The sequence below is a fragment of the Anopheles marshallii genome, chromosome 3 (assembly GCF_943734725.1).
Source record: "Anopheles marshallii chromosome 3, idAnoMarsDA_429_01, whole genome shotgun sequence".
Lineage (NCBI taxonomy): Eukaryota > Metazoa > Arthropoda > Insecta > Diptera > Culicidae > Anopheles > Anopheles marshallii.
Genome location: NC_071327.1, coordinates 69,864,631 through 69,883,323, shown reverse-complemented (window position 1 = coordinate 69,883,323; position 18,693 = coordinate 69,864,631). Strand labels below are relative to the sequence as shown.

The 18,693-nt window shown below is 44.2% G+C and overlaps 1 protein-coding gene across 1 annotated transcript in view; it reads right to left on the bottom strand.

The window, feature by feature from the left end:
* Positions 1-2,241: 2,241 nt before the first annotated feature.
* LOC128713095 (FH1/FH2 domain-containing protein 3-like) overlaps positions 2,242-18,693 on the bottom strand; it is a 39,101-nt gene continuing 22,649 nt past the window's right edge. Inside the window, exons 4-11 of the mRNA XM_053807958.1 lie at positions 12,394-12,802; positions 11,220-11,968; positions 9,685-10,247; positions 9,463-9,609; positions 5,076-5,890; positions 4,763-5,002; positions 4,381-4,682; positions 2,242-2,315 (exon numbers count right to left, since the gene is read on the bottom strand). Coding sequence (XP_053663933.1) covers positions 2,242-2,315; positions 4,381-4,682; positions 4,763-5,002; positions 5,076-5,890; positions 9,463-9,609; positions 9,685-10,247; positions 11,220-11,968; positions 12,394-12,802 — 3,299 coding nt within the window. The remainder of the gene's footprint in view (positions 2,316-4,380; positions 4,683-4,762; positions 5,003-5,075; positions 5,891-9,462; positions 9,610-9,684; positions 10,248-11,219; positions 11,969-12,393; positions 12,803-18,693) is intronic.

Sequence of the window (18,693 nt, the reverse complement as noted above, 5' to 3'; positions counted from 1 at the left end):
AAATGATTAAAAGCTAAAATTAATGGAGGAGAAGAATAAAACAAACTCAGAATAGATAAAAATGTTACCAAAGAGAAAATTGTGGTAGAACACACTATTATAAGAATAAAAAAAAGCTTTTCCGCCTGGAAAAAAAATATTAAGTTTTACGAAATAATTCTAAACTCAAACCAAATCAAGAAAGTGAAACAGCAAAGGTGTGAAGGAAAATAATATAAAAACATATTAACGTATAAATGCATACAGTGAAACAGAGAGCAAATAAAAAAAATGAAAGGCAAAAACAAAAAAATGAATACTTTGCTATAGAAGAATCCTGAAAAAATAGAATAAAATGGAAGGAAAAAATGAAATAGTAGGAGATAAAGATGAAAAACTAATAACTTAAACAAAAAGAACTTAAAGATCGATAATAGCCACACTAATTGCACCAGGGTAAGGTACGATAAGGGACATCATGTTATTAATAAGATGGATGAATGAATGGATAAGACTGTTATACTGAAGCAAGAAAAAAATCCTCCGAACCTGCAATAGATATTGATTATACTGACATTTAATGTCACCTCGTTGCTGCTCGTAATGCAGTATTTTCAACTAGTCCCACCAAAAGATTGAAGTGACTTCTACTGGAACTAGCTATAAATCCTCCGTGTTACGTAGCTTTTACTATTTTGGTCCTGGAACTGTATGGTTCGGAATCGTTTCCTTATCACAACGCTATCATTGTGAGCATACCGCTACCATTAAAGCCATACGCCAGATGCTTAAATCATTGCGTTTTCTTCTGTTCATTGTTATTCGTTGGTATTGCATAATGGGACGCATTATCAAACGGTTCCCGTGTTGCACTTTAAACTAGTTTTCATCTGTCTTTTAACCTCACTCAACTCTCAACTCAAATTTGCCTACAGTACAAACAATTGCGAGATCGTTGGGGCAGGAAGTGTGTCAATGTTTACAACTCGTTGATTTGTGAACGATATAATTTTACACGTTATAACGTACGGCTTGCGAAAGGGGGCAACACGCAAACGTTGGATATGAAATTATGAAATAACGATGCATGAAACGCCCGTAGTTTCGAGTGCCATAAGGTAAGCGTGCAAAAGCGGAGGATTTAAAAATAGTCTTATTTCTTATTTAGTTATGTAATACAAAAAGAGATTCATAAAAAATCTATAAAGTATAATCTTTTCGCAACATAAATTATACATTCATTCGAGCTGATATTCCTTGAGAAGTCGATATTTTGGAAATAAGAGTATTTATTCAAATATTTTCTTTTTCTCCCAACAAACTTACCATATCTAGCATACTGCCAACTATATTTTAATTAATTTCTCACATCTACTCAACAACTCACAATTTCAATGGTTTATAATTTATTAATAGTTCTTATATGTGTCGTTTATTAATGCGGACGTTGTATTTGCATGTTAAAATGGACTATTGCGTAATGTATAAACTTCCAGCTCGTTTGCTCTGCACTGGTGTCGATCCTGTCGTTTTATTGTTTCCACTGAATGTTAATTGCTGTATGCGTTTGCTAAGTACATTAAAGTTGCTAACACTGCTTTGCTCACCTGTACACTGCAACCATTTGCTGCCGTTTGCTGTTTGGTTGGTCCTTGCTGTTCGACGCACGCCGTTTTTTCTCTCCCGATTAATCTTTGATTTTCATAAGGATTGAGTCTTTTTTGTTCGTTAAAAACTTATCGTTTACCCACTTTTCGTATCACATTGTCTCGAGCAAACAGTCAGGTTTTGGTGTGAAACTAGTTGTAATACGATCACCGCTGTTCGCTGACACAGACGCCTGCTTTGCACTGCCAAACGCCAACCATTTTCTATTCTCTATCTTTGATCGGTCGGTTTTGTTTTCTTAAGCGCCCGGAAAGTATGCAATGGTGAAAACGCACGTTTGCTGGCTGGATCGCCTTTTGGTAGTGATGTAAAATAATCTATTTCACGCTCGTGCAGCAGCGTGCAACGTTCGCATTGATCCCATCCTATTGGAATCATTTCATGCGTAACCGAATGGCGAATGAGGCGTATCGATCTTGGAACATCATTTGCTCGCGGATGGCGTTTTTCTCACTGCCTTTCTCTATCTAAAATTTCCGATTGCTTGTTTCTTTTTTTTTACCGACTGAGCTACACACGCTGACGGGTGTAACCCCCTCGAGCACAAACGTCCTTCGGCCGTTGTCTCCCCGGGTGCGATGATGCGGCCCGAATTCAATATCCTTTTATTAACGAGGCCACATGTTGCTTTTCCTCCTCCGATAATCCGTTCTTCAGCGTGCGTCGTACTATTGGTGGGAAGGATGTCGTTTCGTGAGTGTGTGTTTGCGAGTTGTTGGTTGTTGATGCGATGACGGCGATGATTGGCAGCCAAGGATTGTGAAGGCGTTGGACCAAGAAAAATGGAAGACAAAAAAATAATGATGGAATCAGATATGAAACATGTACATGGCTTGATAAAGGTTTTTTTTTTTGGTTTTTGGTCATGCTCAAGCGAAAAGGGGGAAATGAGTGCGAAATTGTGCCACTTTTCGCCGCTTCCATGCAAAAGTCGGTTGGGAAAAGGGGTAGACGGGGCGGGAACGATGGCATTGTCATTCACTGGATGCATGCGCGGTCGTCCATCGTCCAGGGGGAAGGATAAGGGCACAGAGGGAACATGAAGTAAAACCGATTCTAACGATCGTTGAATCGTAATCATGCATTTACAAATGCTATTGGTGGGCTGATCCTTCGACAGATTAAACACAACTCAAGACAAACACAGTCAGTAGCAGAATTATAAGAGTACTTGTTTTCTTAAGAATGAAACTATTGTATATTGAAGGGATGGTAGAAAATTATGTTCCATGAAGTTATAAAGGTTTAGAAAAGTAATTTTATAAATACTTTAAATGTGTCTTAAAAGATTGTGAATTACTGAATTTGGTAAGTTGTGAAAAAATGTTTTTAATCAAAACAGTGTACATCGAAATATTTATTAATCCTCTATTATCAAAGATTTTTGAGAAACTTTAGATTTGTTTGATATTTTTAGCCCAAAATAAAACCGGTTCTTCCTCTTAAATTGTTTGTTCATAATATATAAAAAATTCACTTAAACATTTGTTTTCGAATTTATCACGTTATTAATCCAAAATTTTCAAATAGCTACACGTATTGGGCAAAAAAGGGGAAACCCTATAATTATAATTGCATGGTGCAAATCAAGACCATACAGAAAAATTGGAACGCGTAAAAAAATTCTACACAAAAAAATGAGTAAACGTATTAAATTTTACTTTGAACTTCGTAGAACAATTTTCTAATCTTCAATTTTAATATTTAGTTTTCAAGAAACAAGCAGCTTTTTATAATAATGCCACTCACTGTATGAACGTTGGAACACATGAATAATCATTTAAAAAATAAACAAAGGATTATTTAATAATATCATGCTAATGAAATAAACTTGCATAATTAGTAAAAAAAAACCCAATTTAACTAATGGGCAACAAGAACGGCCAAGAAGAAAGATATTTCAATAAAACACACCTAAAAACGAACAGAACACACAATTGAACACACGTAGGAAGCGAAACAAGAATAAAACCCACGAGCAAAACAGTTGTGGTACAATATTCACCGGTATGTATAATTGCGAACCGATACGAAGGGAAACCATTGGGGTCCGTTTGGAAACGGTCCCCGGTCGGGAAGGTGTCGGTGGGTGCGCTTAATCTAAGGCACAACATATGGTACGTTGGTCGCGACAGCGGCCAAGATGGTGGGTTGGGCAAAACGGGCAGGGGCAAGACCCTAACGAGACAGGGAATGGAGGGGAGAGGGAGAGGGTGGATGGAAACGGAAGATGCGGCGTACTTCGTTAGAGGGGAGGTGAGCTTCCGGTGCGTTCCGTTGCGAATCCTTCCCGCGTTCTAGATCGTTTGACTGTTTGTAATTGGGAAGAGTGGGAAAAAGAATGGAAGAATACTCCGTCAAACCATGGTGGATCATTTAGCCATTTTGTTGTTGTTATTTCGTTGTGTGCGTTTCTTGCCGTGGCACCGAACCGAACACAAGGGTTTCAAAGAGAACAGGGAAGTAGCAATCAACCAGGTTTTAGCGGTCGATTTGCTTAATTGTTATTGATCCCTCGGTTGAGTCACTGTAACACCTCCCAGTGTTTGTGTGTGTTGTGTGTCAAGATGTGTACAAATGGGTGAGCTTCACCAATACGGATCTTCTCACGTTGGTGACATTAAGAAGAAAAAAAAAAACACCCAGAAAATAAAGGAAACAAAAACACTGTTCATCTCGTGGAATTGGGTAAGATGGCGCATCCATTCTGAGTCGGCCAACGGATCAACTTACATGATTTCCGATCTGCCTGGCGTGTGCGTTTCCGCTCCCTTTGCATCGGCCGTGGGGTGGCCGTTTTGGTGGCAGTTTTTACCAGCGACTCCAATATCTCGTCGTCGCCATCGGTGAAGCTTTCGTCCCGGCCCCCGATTACCGTGCCGGCATTGTGCCCGGGACTCGGTACGGTCGGGTGCGAGTTCATGAGCGTTACCGGTGAAGCCGTCGCATCACCACGACGCCGGCGCCATGTTAAGGTACCGCTCATTTCGACCTCATCCCCACCGGGACCCTTGGTTGGCGTTCCAAGCAGAGTACTGTACAGAAATTGAAAGATATTGATTTCAGTACACGTCAATGTCCATTTCCTGCAAGAAATGTTCCCCGGCAAACCTACCGCAGCTCATCATCGGCCCGATCTTCTTGCGTTTTGAATTTGGCAACGTCCACAATCAGCTTGCCTCTAGTCTTGTTTCTCTCTCGATGGTTGGCCTTCTTCTCGATCTGCTGCTGGACACGTTCGCGCGTCGTCCGGTACTCAAGCGCAAACTCGGACACGATCCGGCAGAACTCGTTCGGGCGCGATTCGGCGATGCGTAGCTGTGGCACACCAAGCCACAGCAGGAACTTCCGATACCTGTGAAAGATGCAGCACAACAGCCGATTAACACATTGTCCCTAGAGCTATTTATTTAGAAAACCTTCAATACCTGTTCAATACCCGCCGATGGACAATGTCCAGAATAATAATCCGTTCGGCACAGTCGGCCAAAAAATCGATCAGCTTCTGCTTGAGATGCGGTGCCGTATCGTGTTTGCCGATCAGCTTCAGCCGGTCCCACGACGCCTTACACTCCGTCTCCAGATACACGATGTTGTGGGCCAGCTCGTTAAAGTCCGCCTTGGAGGCGCGCGTTATCGGCCCAATCTCGGAGTACAGATCCGTGGTGTTGGCCTGCGATTCCATCACCATGTGGCAGAGATGGTGCAGCAGCGAGTGTTTGTGCACCGTGTCCTTCACCTCCGGCACCTTCGCCAGATAATCGATCTGGAACCCTTTCACCGGTGCCCCGTTCAGGAAGATGCCGATGTTGAGCAGCGTCGAAAGGATGCACTTGAAGGTAAGGTTGGACTTTAGCAGCTCGATGCCCTGCTTCAGATCGTTCAACGGTTCCGCAATCTCCTTCTCAATATTCTCAAAGTCGAGCTTGAACGCCCACAGCTTCAGCCGGGCGCCCAGCTCCGAAATCGAGGACAGTGTCAGCAGAAACTGTTCGGCCGTACCGAGCGGTAGCTCCGGGTTGAGCATCTGCGCCTCCTGTATCTTGCACCGTTCCTCGTCCGACGGCAGCATGTTCAGCAGCTTGTCGATGCCTTCGCGCGTTACGACGGTCGAGTCCATCTTCAGAATGGCCGCTTTAATGGCTCTCGGGGGAGGCAGCTTCGTCATGGCGATGTTGATCGCGTTCGAGCGCTTATGGTCCAGGACGATGATTTCCTTGTTTTTGTTCAGCTCCTGTTGCTTCTGCACCGGCCAGGACGGGGTTTTGATAATCACGTCGTTGAAAATGGTGGAACGAACCCCCAAAAAAAGGAGCAAAAAGGATAACAAGCGAAAAAAAAAGAAACGAAAGAAACAGATAACAACAGTTTACTAAATGGTCCCCTTCCGAAGGTGGAGTGATGAAAGACGGTACGGTTTTATTAAATTTGCGTCCTGTCAGACTGTCCTTACAGAAGCTCAAAAAAGAAAAAAAAAGCATTCATGGTGAACATAAAAAAGCGGTGACACAGTCTCACGAACACGCGCACACAAAAGATGGACGTGGAAGAATGGAAGGACAAGTTAGCGAAACTAAATAAGATGTAAAATAGGCTCATGCATATTTATGAGTGCAAACAGTGCGGTACAACAACCGGGCCAACGTACTAGAAAAGGAGAACTGACAGCTCTGAGAGCATGTCGTGACGGGATAGTGTACGTAGTAACAACCGGACCGATGGATAGTTTAATGTGATGATTAAGGATGAACCTTGTTTTTGCCGCTGTTTCTTTTAAGAATGCCAGTACGGTTCGCAAAGAGCTATTTTTGATTACGGTTTGGGTTCGTTTGGTTTTTGTTTTTTAATTATAAAATTATGCATTTTTGATTGTATAATTATTTTTTTGAGCTAAAACTCACTGAACTCACTTTTAACTTATTCGTGAGATAAATCACTCATTTGCGAATAAAACTAACAGCAGCTAGATTGTTTTGGGGAATGGTTTCAGTGGGTTTAGAAATACCGACGCTGAGCCACAAGAGACTGAAACGGTAATAAATCTCTTGAGGATTGTTTTTTTTTCTATAAGGACTTTAATCTCAACTGAACTGAAGGGTTTCTGTAGAGCCATTCTAAATAAGATCTGAACTATTCAAAAAGGAAAAAAACGTGAGATATTTTGGACGCAGCTAGAGTAAGCGGCTAGTAAACGTAGAGAGTTAAAGGAGATTATCGCTAGGAAGATTAACTTCCTTCCACAATCAAAGAAAATTTATTCACTTCTTCATGTTCTGTCATCACGCGTAGTACCGCGCGATTCCGCGAGAGGGCGCCGTATCAAGAAATATATATTTGCAGAGCAAATCGGAGCAAAGAGTTCTCTTAGGTCGGATTGTACTTTTTTTGATAATTCAGCGGCAATAAGCATTAACTTTATTGCTGTGAGTAAACTATTAAAACTTTCTACTCATCTTGAAGATGATGTGATCTACTACAAAGGTTTTCCATACTTCACATTTCTATTCCAGTATTTTTATATGACATCAACCAACCTCGATTATTTGATGTACTAAAGGCACAAGTTACACTAATCTTCATTGATAGGAAAGTTTACAAGACTGCTCATATGCCAGAAATAGAAAGGGGAATGTCCTTGATGAAAACTCGTCCAAAGTAGTTGAAAGGATCCAACAAAACTTAAACTACACCAGTCTAGACAGTGCTTGAAAAACAAAATCATATCTCAAGTAATCACCCCCAAGGAATTTCATCTCCTTCACGAAAGAAGCAGAATAAAAGTTGACCCACCTTTATTTCAGGAGGAATGCGTGTGGAAAAGAGTGAGTGTTAACTCTCAACCCTTGGCTAGATAAACCAAAAAAAGCATAGCTCCGGATAGACTTGTTACTAACTTAATCAATACAGTGTGCGCCCAAGGTGCACTGCGGGGAATATCAAGAGACAAATAACGGAAAAAATTGGATGGATAAGAGTATCACATTCATCACTTGCGAGTGTGTGGTGCGGGTGGCAACCAACAACTCAGGTTAAGTATATTGGTTACCCAATCAGACGATGATTTCTGGTGCGATAAATCAACCAAGTCTGTTCCGAAATTTCCAGTGGGGCACCCCTAACAAATGATGCCTTTCACTAACCTTGCAACCGGCCGGGCGTCCCTGCATGCTATCTGCTTACCTTCATCTATTTTTAACAAATACTATATCCTGCTCCATATTTTCCACCAGCAATCTTGTAAAGCAAGGTACAAGGAAGGATGAAAGGAGCTTTTTATATAACTTTTACCCATCCTGCATTGGGAACAGTGGTTCACAGACGGCATCGACAGGGTTTCGGATGGGATTTATCCCCATCTCGTTACTGCCACAGTAACGGCGAGCTGTGCGGGTAGACGTCGTCGGCGCTAGGAAATCTTTTCCCCAGGAAATGAAGTAAGACACGTACCACTCGGAAACTTATGGGTTGCTCAGCAAAAGCGAGAAAAAAAGCGAAGCAACGCAAAACACGATCCGAGCGCTACATTAAACAGATCGATTTCGTTTATGGGCGCACACTCGAACACATACAGTTCCAGGGGATGCTAACACAGTGAGTACCACCGCGATGGCAAATTGGAGCTACGGAAATCAAATAGAATCATTGCAACAGCAAAGATGCAGACAAAGAGGATTAAGACACGGCAAGGGACTGGTGGGTGGCTGCTACTCCACCACGTACTAACCGTTACAAAACATTCCGTACATCAGGTAAACAAAAAAGGGAATCACTTGAAAGGATCTCGAATCCCAATGCGGGTTACATTCGGCAAGGTCGACTAAGCGGTTCGGAAGGGAATTACATGCACAAATACACACAACACGCTTACACGTACCGGATCGGGAGGGCGAACGGTCAAAAATTAAATGTGATGTTAAGATGGGATTTAGCTCAATTGATGTCTATGGCCGTAAAGTTAAATAAGGTGAGATTATGGGAGGATTTAAATGTTTCTATTTTCATTTTGTTCGGGATCCATTTTGTTAAACATTGTAATGATTTGATTAAATGGGTTGTAAGCATTGGATAACTTTCTTAATATTTAAAGACATTCCTTCTAAAATGCTCAATAGATGGTTACAAATGTGTGAGGTTAGGGCAAAACTAATAATAGCCTTCATTTTGAATTCGTTTTTCAAGCAGTGAAAGTAAAGTAGCAAAACATCAACACATGGGACACACACGACAGCAAGAACAATGAGCCGGAAAACTACGGAACCACTCACCTCCTGGTTAGGTCGTACAGTATTTAGTCATGTTGGGGGTTTTTGGACAAACATAGACACACGCGGTGAGCATGACACGATGGTTGAATATTTTGATTGATTTCGCATGTTTGGTTTGTGATTGACAACCGAGCGACGCGTGGTATGATGGTGATACAGTGACAGTTTGATTTTACAGTAATGGTGTACGTGTATGAGTAGGTATTGGATCCCGCCGTATAAACAAATTTGGTCGAATGCAGTAACAAATGGCAATTTCGTCCACGCGTGCATGAAATCGAATGATGGTTCGCATAGCAAAACGGGTGATGCCGTCGGGTGATGGTGTATGGTAAATATCGTGAAAGTGTTTTTTTTTTGGCGCCATGAACGAGCCGTACGGATAGAACGAGAGAAGGGTAGAAGAGAAACAGATGAGTGAATGGTAACACTGGTAAGTACACATTAGTACAGTAAGTAGTACTTCATCCCGAAGTGGTTGATGCGAGATGGCTGATGAGCTCCAAGATCCGTGACTGTAGCTGAAGAACGAGAGAAGGAAGGCGCTTACCTTTGTCATCAAATCTTTGGCTCGGGACTCGAACAGATGCTCCAGCTTCTGCGTGTCGACAATCGCTTCCGGCAGCTCGTCCCAGATGGTGCGTTGAATGACCGCTGGAATCATGTCGTCGCGCACCTCCTTCCAGAACAGTTTCACCTAAACGACGGCAGAACGACATCATGGCATCAGTAATGCGATCCCTTCATCAACCTCAACTAGCAACATACGTACAGTCTTTTTGTTTTTCTTAATGGTCGCCGACCCGTCCAAGCTGTTGAGCTGGGGCATACCGTTCAGCATGGAACCGGGCAGTGGCACTAGGTTGGTTGGTGGCGGACGCATCATGCTCGGTGGCGGTGGCATCCCGTTCATGAGCATACCGCCGGGCGGTGGAGGTGGTGGTACCGCTCCACCAAAGCCACGCGGCGCCAGCAGATCCTTATCGTCGTCCGACGTGAGATCGGTAAAGTCCAGATCGCACAGGCTCAGCTTGCGCGTCATATTCTTCACGATCTCCTCCCAGTGCAGCTCGTTTTCGGACTTCTTCGAATCGCCGTTGGCCAACTTTTTGATGTCGTTGTCCACGCTGGGTGATCGCGAGATGTCCTTGTTGCTTTTGCTCTTCGCCAAACCTTCCTTCGCCTTGGAAATCAGCCCGGACATGTCACCGATGCGGTTCTGGGGTTTCTCTTCCTGTGGACTCAGTGGCAAACAGCTGAGCTTCTGGGTCAGATCTTTGACCGTATGGTCCTTCTTTAGTTGGAGGATCAGTTTCTTATCTTCGTTGTCCGATTCTGCTAGAATTCAGAGAAAAGTGTGTGATAGAGGTGATGTACATGAAGGTGACAAAGAATCGGAGTAGCAACGCTTGCAAACAATGCAAAAGGTTAATGAATGCTCCAGTCTCGATTGGAGCAGTATTTGGATGGTTGTGTCTAGTTACAGTACTGCTTACCTTGAACCGGTGGGAGATCTTGACTCTTGACGTCCACATGACTTCCATTCATGGAACCATTCGTCCGTTCGTACCCCGCATTCGTACCGGATCGCCGATGGTAGCTCGTGTCTGAGGAATCCTTACCGTTTGCCAGCTGCTTACCGTACGCACTCATCGAGAGGCCGTTCTGGGTCTTTATGTTGGGACTTTTGTTCTCGTCGTCCTGTTCCTTCAGCACGCCAGTGCAGCCGCGCACACTTCTTACGCTATTGCCATTGAGATCTACCTTGTAGCGGTCGGTGGCCATGCCATTGGAACCACCGCTGCCATGTTTGTTGAGCAGCAGGTTGCGACTATTGCGGTACTCCACACTATCCACTAGTGACGACCCATTGATCGTCCCATTAGTCTGAGCGATACCGTTGATGTGCTCCGTATGATTAGAGGGTTGTTGCTTGTGCAAGATCACAGACGAGGTTAGACCACCGTTCAGCCGTAACGTAAGCTTGTCTTCTTCGTGGATGGTAGGCGGTGCAAGCAGCGAGGAGTTCGCAGGTGTTCCAATACCCGTACCGTTGGTGAGTCCGCTGGATCTCCGGTACAGGGCTCCATTCCAGTGCACTGCAGAGTATCCTGGACGATTGAGCATTTCGAGCACGCGACCAAACACAACACACCAACGCAAACGTAAAATAAGCATGCGCAAAGGAGTACATTAAACACAAGTTAGTAACAATGAGCTTCGTCTGCTGTATCACAGGGCATGAACGATTAGCATGAACAAAGCGAACTCCAAACAAACGAAAACCTACTAATGATTAGAACTTACCATTATTGAGACCGTTTCCGTCCTCCGCAGTAGGAATGCACCCGTTCTGGAACTGGCCGAGCTCTTGCTGTTCGCGTATTAAGTTCTTCTGTCGCTCGGCCCGTTCCCGACGCCGCCGCAATCCGGGCGTCACACCGGTAGTGTCACGCGATGGATCGTGGTAGCCGGTACCTGGGAGGTGGTCTCCACTGTGCGCCGAACTGGAACTGTCTTCGTCCTGCTGGCGTTGGCCGGGCAGCTGCAATCCACCGTACAGCTGGACTGGTGCTATCGGCGGGGGCAATGGTGGCGGTGGTGGAGGTGGAGGACCGCTGGGTGGTGCCGAATACATGGGGAAGGCTGGCAAAGGGGGAGGCGGTGGAGGTGGTGGTGGAGCCATGGAAGGAGGTTGGGGTGGGGCAGTACCCGTGCTGTGTCGACGCGATTTCCGTCGATCGGTCGTATCGTTGCCGGTGGAACGATACCGAAGCGTCTTGCGGACGGTATTGTCCGGTATGCGTATACCGTCGCACTCACCGTCCTCGAAGCGCAGTACACTCTCGTACAGCTGCAGCTGGTCTAGCAGATCGAGATCCGTGCCGGGACGGGACATGTACCGCTGGATGATGCCCTCCATGCCTTGCTGCTCGAGGAAGTCACTCTCGTCGTAGAAGCTGTCCTGATCGCTCAGCCCCGAGAGGGTTTTGTTGATCAGTGACGTAGCGTAGATCAACAGTTCGGTGTCGGCGTTCTCGTAGTCTTTGAGTAGCCTGGAACAGAGCATACAGAAGTTTTAACCAAAGAACTATACTCAAACTTCAAGAATTAAAGTCAGAGATAGAGAAGACTTGACTACTTTGTTATGTTCTCCATTAAAATCCAACAGCTTCCAGTGACTTCCCGCAAAGTCGTACTCTCATTACAACTCCACAGCCATAGAAGATCAGGTTTTATAAGTAAATGAGACGTCTAGACACAGAACTAGGCTTGGGAATCTTTGGAACTGAAGCCGGAATTCTAGACAAGATAATAGTTTTTACGTCGATATTTAGGAATAAAGTATAAGAAGCCGCTAATAGCCAACGATAACTTCAATTTTTTTAAGACAATTTTTGTACAAAAATCTAAATGACTCAAAAATTGTAAAGCCTTTTCTGCAATATTGCACCTTCATGATGGACCTTCATTTACTTACCGCATGATGTTGTTCCACGGGACAACGGCCCGGGCCGTATCCATGAACCGGATGGCGCTAACGAGCAGGTAACAGTTGCCCTCGCAGTACTCGACAAAGACGAGCAGCAGCTTGAGGGCGGTCTTCACCACCAACCGGTACCGGGAAGCGATCAGCGAGTACAGCCACTGGATGGTTGGCGAATGTTTCATCACACCGTTCATACCGTCCACGTACAGCATCACCTGACCGAGCGCACGCAGTATGTAGTTCTGGTAGTTCTGGTCCGCCTCGCTGCCAATCTGCACCAGACAGTTGAGGCCCCCGTGGGCGACGAACCCGTGCACCAGATCCTTGTCCTCCTGGAAGATTTGCTTCAGCGAAAAGAGCACCCGTCGCAGTTCGCGACCTTCGGAGGAAAGTAGCTTTTCTGAAATTGGGGAAAACATCACAGGAACAATGCGATTAGGTCTCTTTGTTGTGGGACTATTTTCATGCCGTTCAAAGTCACCCTCACAAGCGATAGTATGTCTTGTACGAAAGGTGAATGTTTTTGGCATAGGAAGAAATATAAATCACACCTTATGCGAGGCGCAACGAGAGAAGGAAATCAATACATCCGTACCAGTGGCGTACTGTCTGTAGCAGCAGGCCAACCGGCAGTATCGAATTGACCGATCAGTGCCGCTTTGAACGCGGACCAGTAAAGACATCAATCATCCGCACCGGTCGCTATTTCAAATAGCCCACTAGCCACCCAAACCGGGCCCGGGCCAATCGACTCCGGTAAGCAGAACGCGGATGGCGCCAGGCACCGAAACAGATTAGGAAGAGAAAGGATAGCTTTGGGCGGTAAGGGCAAAATTTGCCAACCGCTTGTTAGTTTGTTCGTCGCTAAGGTGACGATCAGCAGAAGGAAGTGGCATCTTGTGTTTTCAGCACAAAAAGCCGTCTAGGTGATGCATCCACGCGAGCGTCAACATCGGCCAGACGGTTCAACAAACGGGCCGAGTAAAAAGGCGGAAACGCGGAACGATGCTACATTCGAATTAAGCAGAAGAAACCAAGCAAACCGGCGTACGATGGCGCTATGCCCGCCGGCTGTTCGTTGGCTGAAGAAAGCATAAACACATTTATGCTCTTGATTGAAAGGGCATTTATGGTGCAGCGGGGCAAGCGGCAAGACAGACGGGGCGGGCAGGTTGATGTGTAGCCGCACAATGTCTTCGCGCATTGTGTTCATGACGCGTCGTCGTGCCCGTCGCCTGTTAACTTTACGCAACATACGCGAACGCACAACCGTGTGCCGGAGCTTTTGCGTACGCATCAATCCATTTTGATTCATTATTAAATTATACACGTTATTAGATAAGAGTCAATTGGACAGCCATTGCATGCTGTGGCGATGGCGGGGCAGAATCACAGTTACCAGCAGCGTCACGACATAATGCTGCAAGTGTTATGCGATATGTGAGCTTTTCGTTTTCCGATGAGAATTGTACCAGAGATACAATTGCAGGTGATGTATTTCCCGTGTTACTGGGCAAAGCTGATTCAAATACATGAAGCGTAATGCATCTTGAGGAAAGTTAATAATAATTCATAATAATGAAAGATCCAAATATTTAATATAAACATTTAAGACAGTTAAAATATTTAACAATCATTTGAGATTTATGAATCTCTTGATCTTCGTCATCTTCACGATCTTTATGATCTTGATTTCCTATCTTATCTTTCATTTCTCATCTTATAATTTATTGACAACTGCAATAAAATTGTTTATACATATGAAATATCTCAAGTACTCTGCAAGTCTACAATAGCATAGATAAATTCTCATATTATATAAAAATGGTAAAAATCATTTGTTTGGATGTGTATAAACCTTGAGAGCATCATCAATCTTTAGAGAATTACTTGGATCACTTGAGAGCATTTCAAGAGATTAATGGACTTTCATGTCAATAATCGTCACAGGTTCATTCACCTTCTAAGAGTTGACTGGTGGGTACAAATGAAGATTCCAATGAATAAAAGTAGGCAGTACTTGGTAAATGTGATATGTAAAAAAAATATTATTGCAAAAGGTCTTCAGGAATTCAGAATTCCTCAGTAATTTATGAACTTTTAGAGATTACAGACAATTTTGAAAGGAAGCATTCGAATGTTTCTAAATTGAAGATTCATATGAACGACTCTTTGCCAAACAATTCTTTAAGCACCACACCAATTTCCTGTGGCAAACTCGGGCAATGGTGGTCCATAACGAAAAAGGGAATCATTTAAAGCTGCCCAGTACTTTCCGTCAAAGTCAACTTAATAAGCTCATTAGCTTGGTTAACGTCCGCATGCCCCACAAGTAGTAACGTTCGCATCGATCGTTTCGTTTGTTTTTTCACCAATAAAAGAAACATAAACTTTAAATGAGTCGTTCTAAATTGGGCTGTATTTATAGCAACATTCGTGTTGTGATGTTCTTTTAATTACCGAATCGTCCGGACCGTTGGCACGTTTACTGCTGAACTTATTTGATGCTTCGTTTCCCACACAAACAAACACACACTGCATTAGAAGGGGGAAAATGAGCTCCCTTTAAAGAACTCGTTTGCATCGTTCGGAGCAGCACGCATTGACGCTAGCTTTCGTAAAACAACCGAAACCGAAAGCTCTAAAACATCGTTTCCTATCTTGACATCAAGATAAAGCGTAAAAAGGCAAACTAAATGCAGACAGCAACAAAACCAGGCCCGATTCGTTAGACCTTGATCGTGAACTTTACAACCGCGGGCGCACATCAATTTCATCGCCGGCATCAAATCGGCTGGCTGCAAATCGGAAAGCCTTGGTATGCTTGGCTAATGCTTGGAACGAATAAGCCACCGAATGTCAGTTTCGGTTTCGATTGCCTACTACTCGATGGAAGGTTGAGCGGGTCAATCACAGCGTACACGCATAAACCACCGTAGACCACTAATCGACAATGACCTTATGGAAGAAAGCGGAAAACCATGTATCACCAATCACCATACCGATGCGTGCGTTTGTATGCGAAGGCAGACGAGATGCCAACAGATGCAGTGCTACGTAGGAGTAAAAAAACAGTGAAAACCCGAAAAAAAAATCCCTGCACACACGAAATTCCCTCTCGATGCAGATTAGAGCGGAGAGAGGGAATTTAACCCCTGCGCCGTCGATGGTGTGACAAGCAACCCTTTTGCTTTTAGGGGACCGTTTGCTTAGCTTTTATGCACGCAAACGGTCCGTTGGCAATGGCGGTGGGTTTGGTGGTGGCAAAAGGTTATAAACTTTTATGGCATCTTCTACCGAAGTTTTGTAAGACGCTTTTTTGACTCTCTTCCGTTTCGCTTCCACTGTGGTCACCCGCCACCCTCGCTCGCTTCTAACCGCACCGGATCGCTTTTGTGTGTTTATGGTTTTGTGGACGAACTGTGGTTTCAATATCATTTATTGAGCTTTTTAGAAGTGGAGCTTTACTTCCCATTTTCGCTTTTCATTTCCTGCTAGGTCGTCCGACTGCTTCCTGCATATGGTGTAAGACGGTTAAACCGTAACCGTAGCAAATGCCATGGTAACCGATTCGCACATAAAAACCACCAGCCAAATGACGACGACAACTCCTCGGCACACAAAGTCTAACCTGTCGTCAACGTGTCAGAGATGATGGCGCAGCATGACGGACACCAGAAGCGTCCCATTGCGCTTTGCGTTGAGGTTTTTGGATGTCAGCTAACGATGAGGTCATAAAATAGCAGGAATATCGGGGCAGGAATTCGCTCCCTGTTGTGGAGGAGAATCTTGAGCTGTTGTGTTAAGGCAGAACGCGCCAGTTGCTCGCAGTAGAACATCGACCGATAATGTAAGTTTATTTGCTTGAAGCTATTTTACTGAAGTAAAATCACAAAAAAGTTCACGAGATGTTAAAGTCTCTTGCTGGAGAACAGAAATAATGCTCATCGTTCTTACGGATGTAACAAGGCACACTCCTTCCTGAACGTTGTGTCCCCAACGGTCGCCTTCTCTTTGTGAGGATTTTTCTTCCCCATGCATATAACGTTCCAGCATAAACCTACACCACCCATGTGTGTGTGTGGACACTCATAAATAAACAACGGAATCACACGGCTCCGTTGACACACATTTCATCTTTTGCCGTCTTAGATTCTGCCCATTATTTGCCGGTCGTTTTGCCATTCGCGAAGGCATTGTGGAATCACGCTGCCCTGTGCATGTGAAACCTGCCCGTATGGGAGTGTGTGTCTGTTTACTGCATGATTATAACCTTTGGATGATTTTTTTTTTCAAGACCATCGAGCTGTACGCGGCTCAGATTGGATGAAGAAGTCGTGACAACGGTATGAATGAATTATCTGAAGAAATTACAACCTTGACCGTTATTCTCTTCGCTTCCGACTGCTAACTAGCCGTCGCCATTTCTAAAGGTGATTTTGTAAGACCGATAGGTAATGTGCTTTATTTTGGGATTACAGAAGGCTTTGTTTTACAGTGCGTAACGTAACTGTAAGAACGCAGGTGTAAAATGCAGTGCATGAAGGTGTTGCCATTTCAATTCTTTATTTAAGATATTATAAGTATCTGTTCCAAATTATATTGTCTATATTCTTAAAAGCTTTTTTCACAACTTTGACATAACTTTACATACAGCTCAGCGTGGAAGCACATGAAAAATGACTACAGTTTTATCATTTTATTTTGAAACTATTGTAGGGTTCATAAAGATATAAGAATATGAGGAAAAAATATTTATTTATTTATGTTTATTATCGGTAGAACGGCCGGTCCGTATATCTTGGTTGACAAAATTTAAGAAAACTTATTATTCCTACTTTTCTATTCTGATAGACCATAATTTAGTTTCATCTCTTCAATATTTAGACTTATACTAAAAAATAACAATTACACATATAGTAATGACACACACTGTATTAAGTTAACAGCCATTATCCGCATTGTGTGCCTACGAACTTAATGAATTAAAGATATATTTTAATAAATATTCTTCTTGAGAAAAGCCCTAAAGTAGCCCCGCAGCAGATGTGGCTCAGAATATACCCGGAATTCAACGGTTTCCAACAGACGCATGCAGAATATCAACTAGTTTCGGTGTGACCTGAGACCTTCTTAGTGTTCCAGGATGTCTTGTTTTTTTTCTCGTTTCCTTCAGTTGATTGTGTATCCTTCCATGGGCCTGTTCGACACTTTCCAACCGATTGCTGATCGATACACATTCCCGCACCGCACAGCTCCGTCATACCAGGCAGGCCACTGTTCCAAGTGTGATAATCGATTTTTATGTATGGACTTGAATGATCCACCTCCGGCACTTTTGATTAGTTCGAAGCCCTCGCTTCGGATCGGCAGGGCGGATAACGGCCGATTGATGCCGGCAGCTGGCAGCACAGGCGAATCGATACGAATCTTACCGAATAGGCTCGAGGCATTCCAGTGTGTATCCTTACATTCTGCACAGATTCCTGCGTCTTGGGAATCTCCCGGGTTTCGGGCCGGTCCGGTTACGGGGTTACGTCCAATAGCCGTTAAACGATCGACCGAAATTCCATCCATGCATCCAATAGACACTCACGCACAGAAATTCCTTCACGTCAAGCGAGAGCGGTGCGAAGACATCACCGAACGACTTATGCGATTCGCGCCTCAATCTTGCGGCGAATCTCAGAACATTGGCTTGTGCAGCGTGGCGCTGTACCGTCAATTACGCCAGAATTTGTTCGCAAAAGCCACCGCAGCTGAACGACGTTCGTCTTCGGCGGGTCGCACCATAAACAACGGAGGCGCATAGCATCAACGAGCCCAGAATATTGAACGTTTCGTTTCGCATTTGTAATTTTGCACACACACACACACACACAGGCATGATAATATCGGTGCTTGCACCAGGCAGTGTCGCCTGGCTCCCGGATGGTGCTGGTGTCGTTTCAACGATTCCAAATTTTGTGACCCAAAATGCGAGAGGAAACAGTGGAACCGGGGCGCTTGAGTGAGGCTCGAAGGAAATTGGCGGATTTCTTCATTCGCCGGTACATTGACCTTGCACGTATGGGCTTTGGGGCGGCCGAGCATAAGCGTATTATGTAAATCATAAGAATGGTAAACGAATTCACATGCCAGATCGGGGAAAAGGATCGGGATTTAACCATCATAAATACATTTTCCTTATGGTGTGGTTTGAAGATTTCGGTTCCATTTTTGCCCGCTTTGTGCTGGTTTTGCCATTTCCTCGAGGATGTATGGATATTGAAATTTTCGCAACGCTCCTAC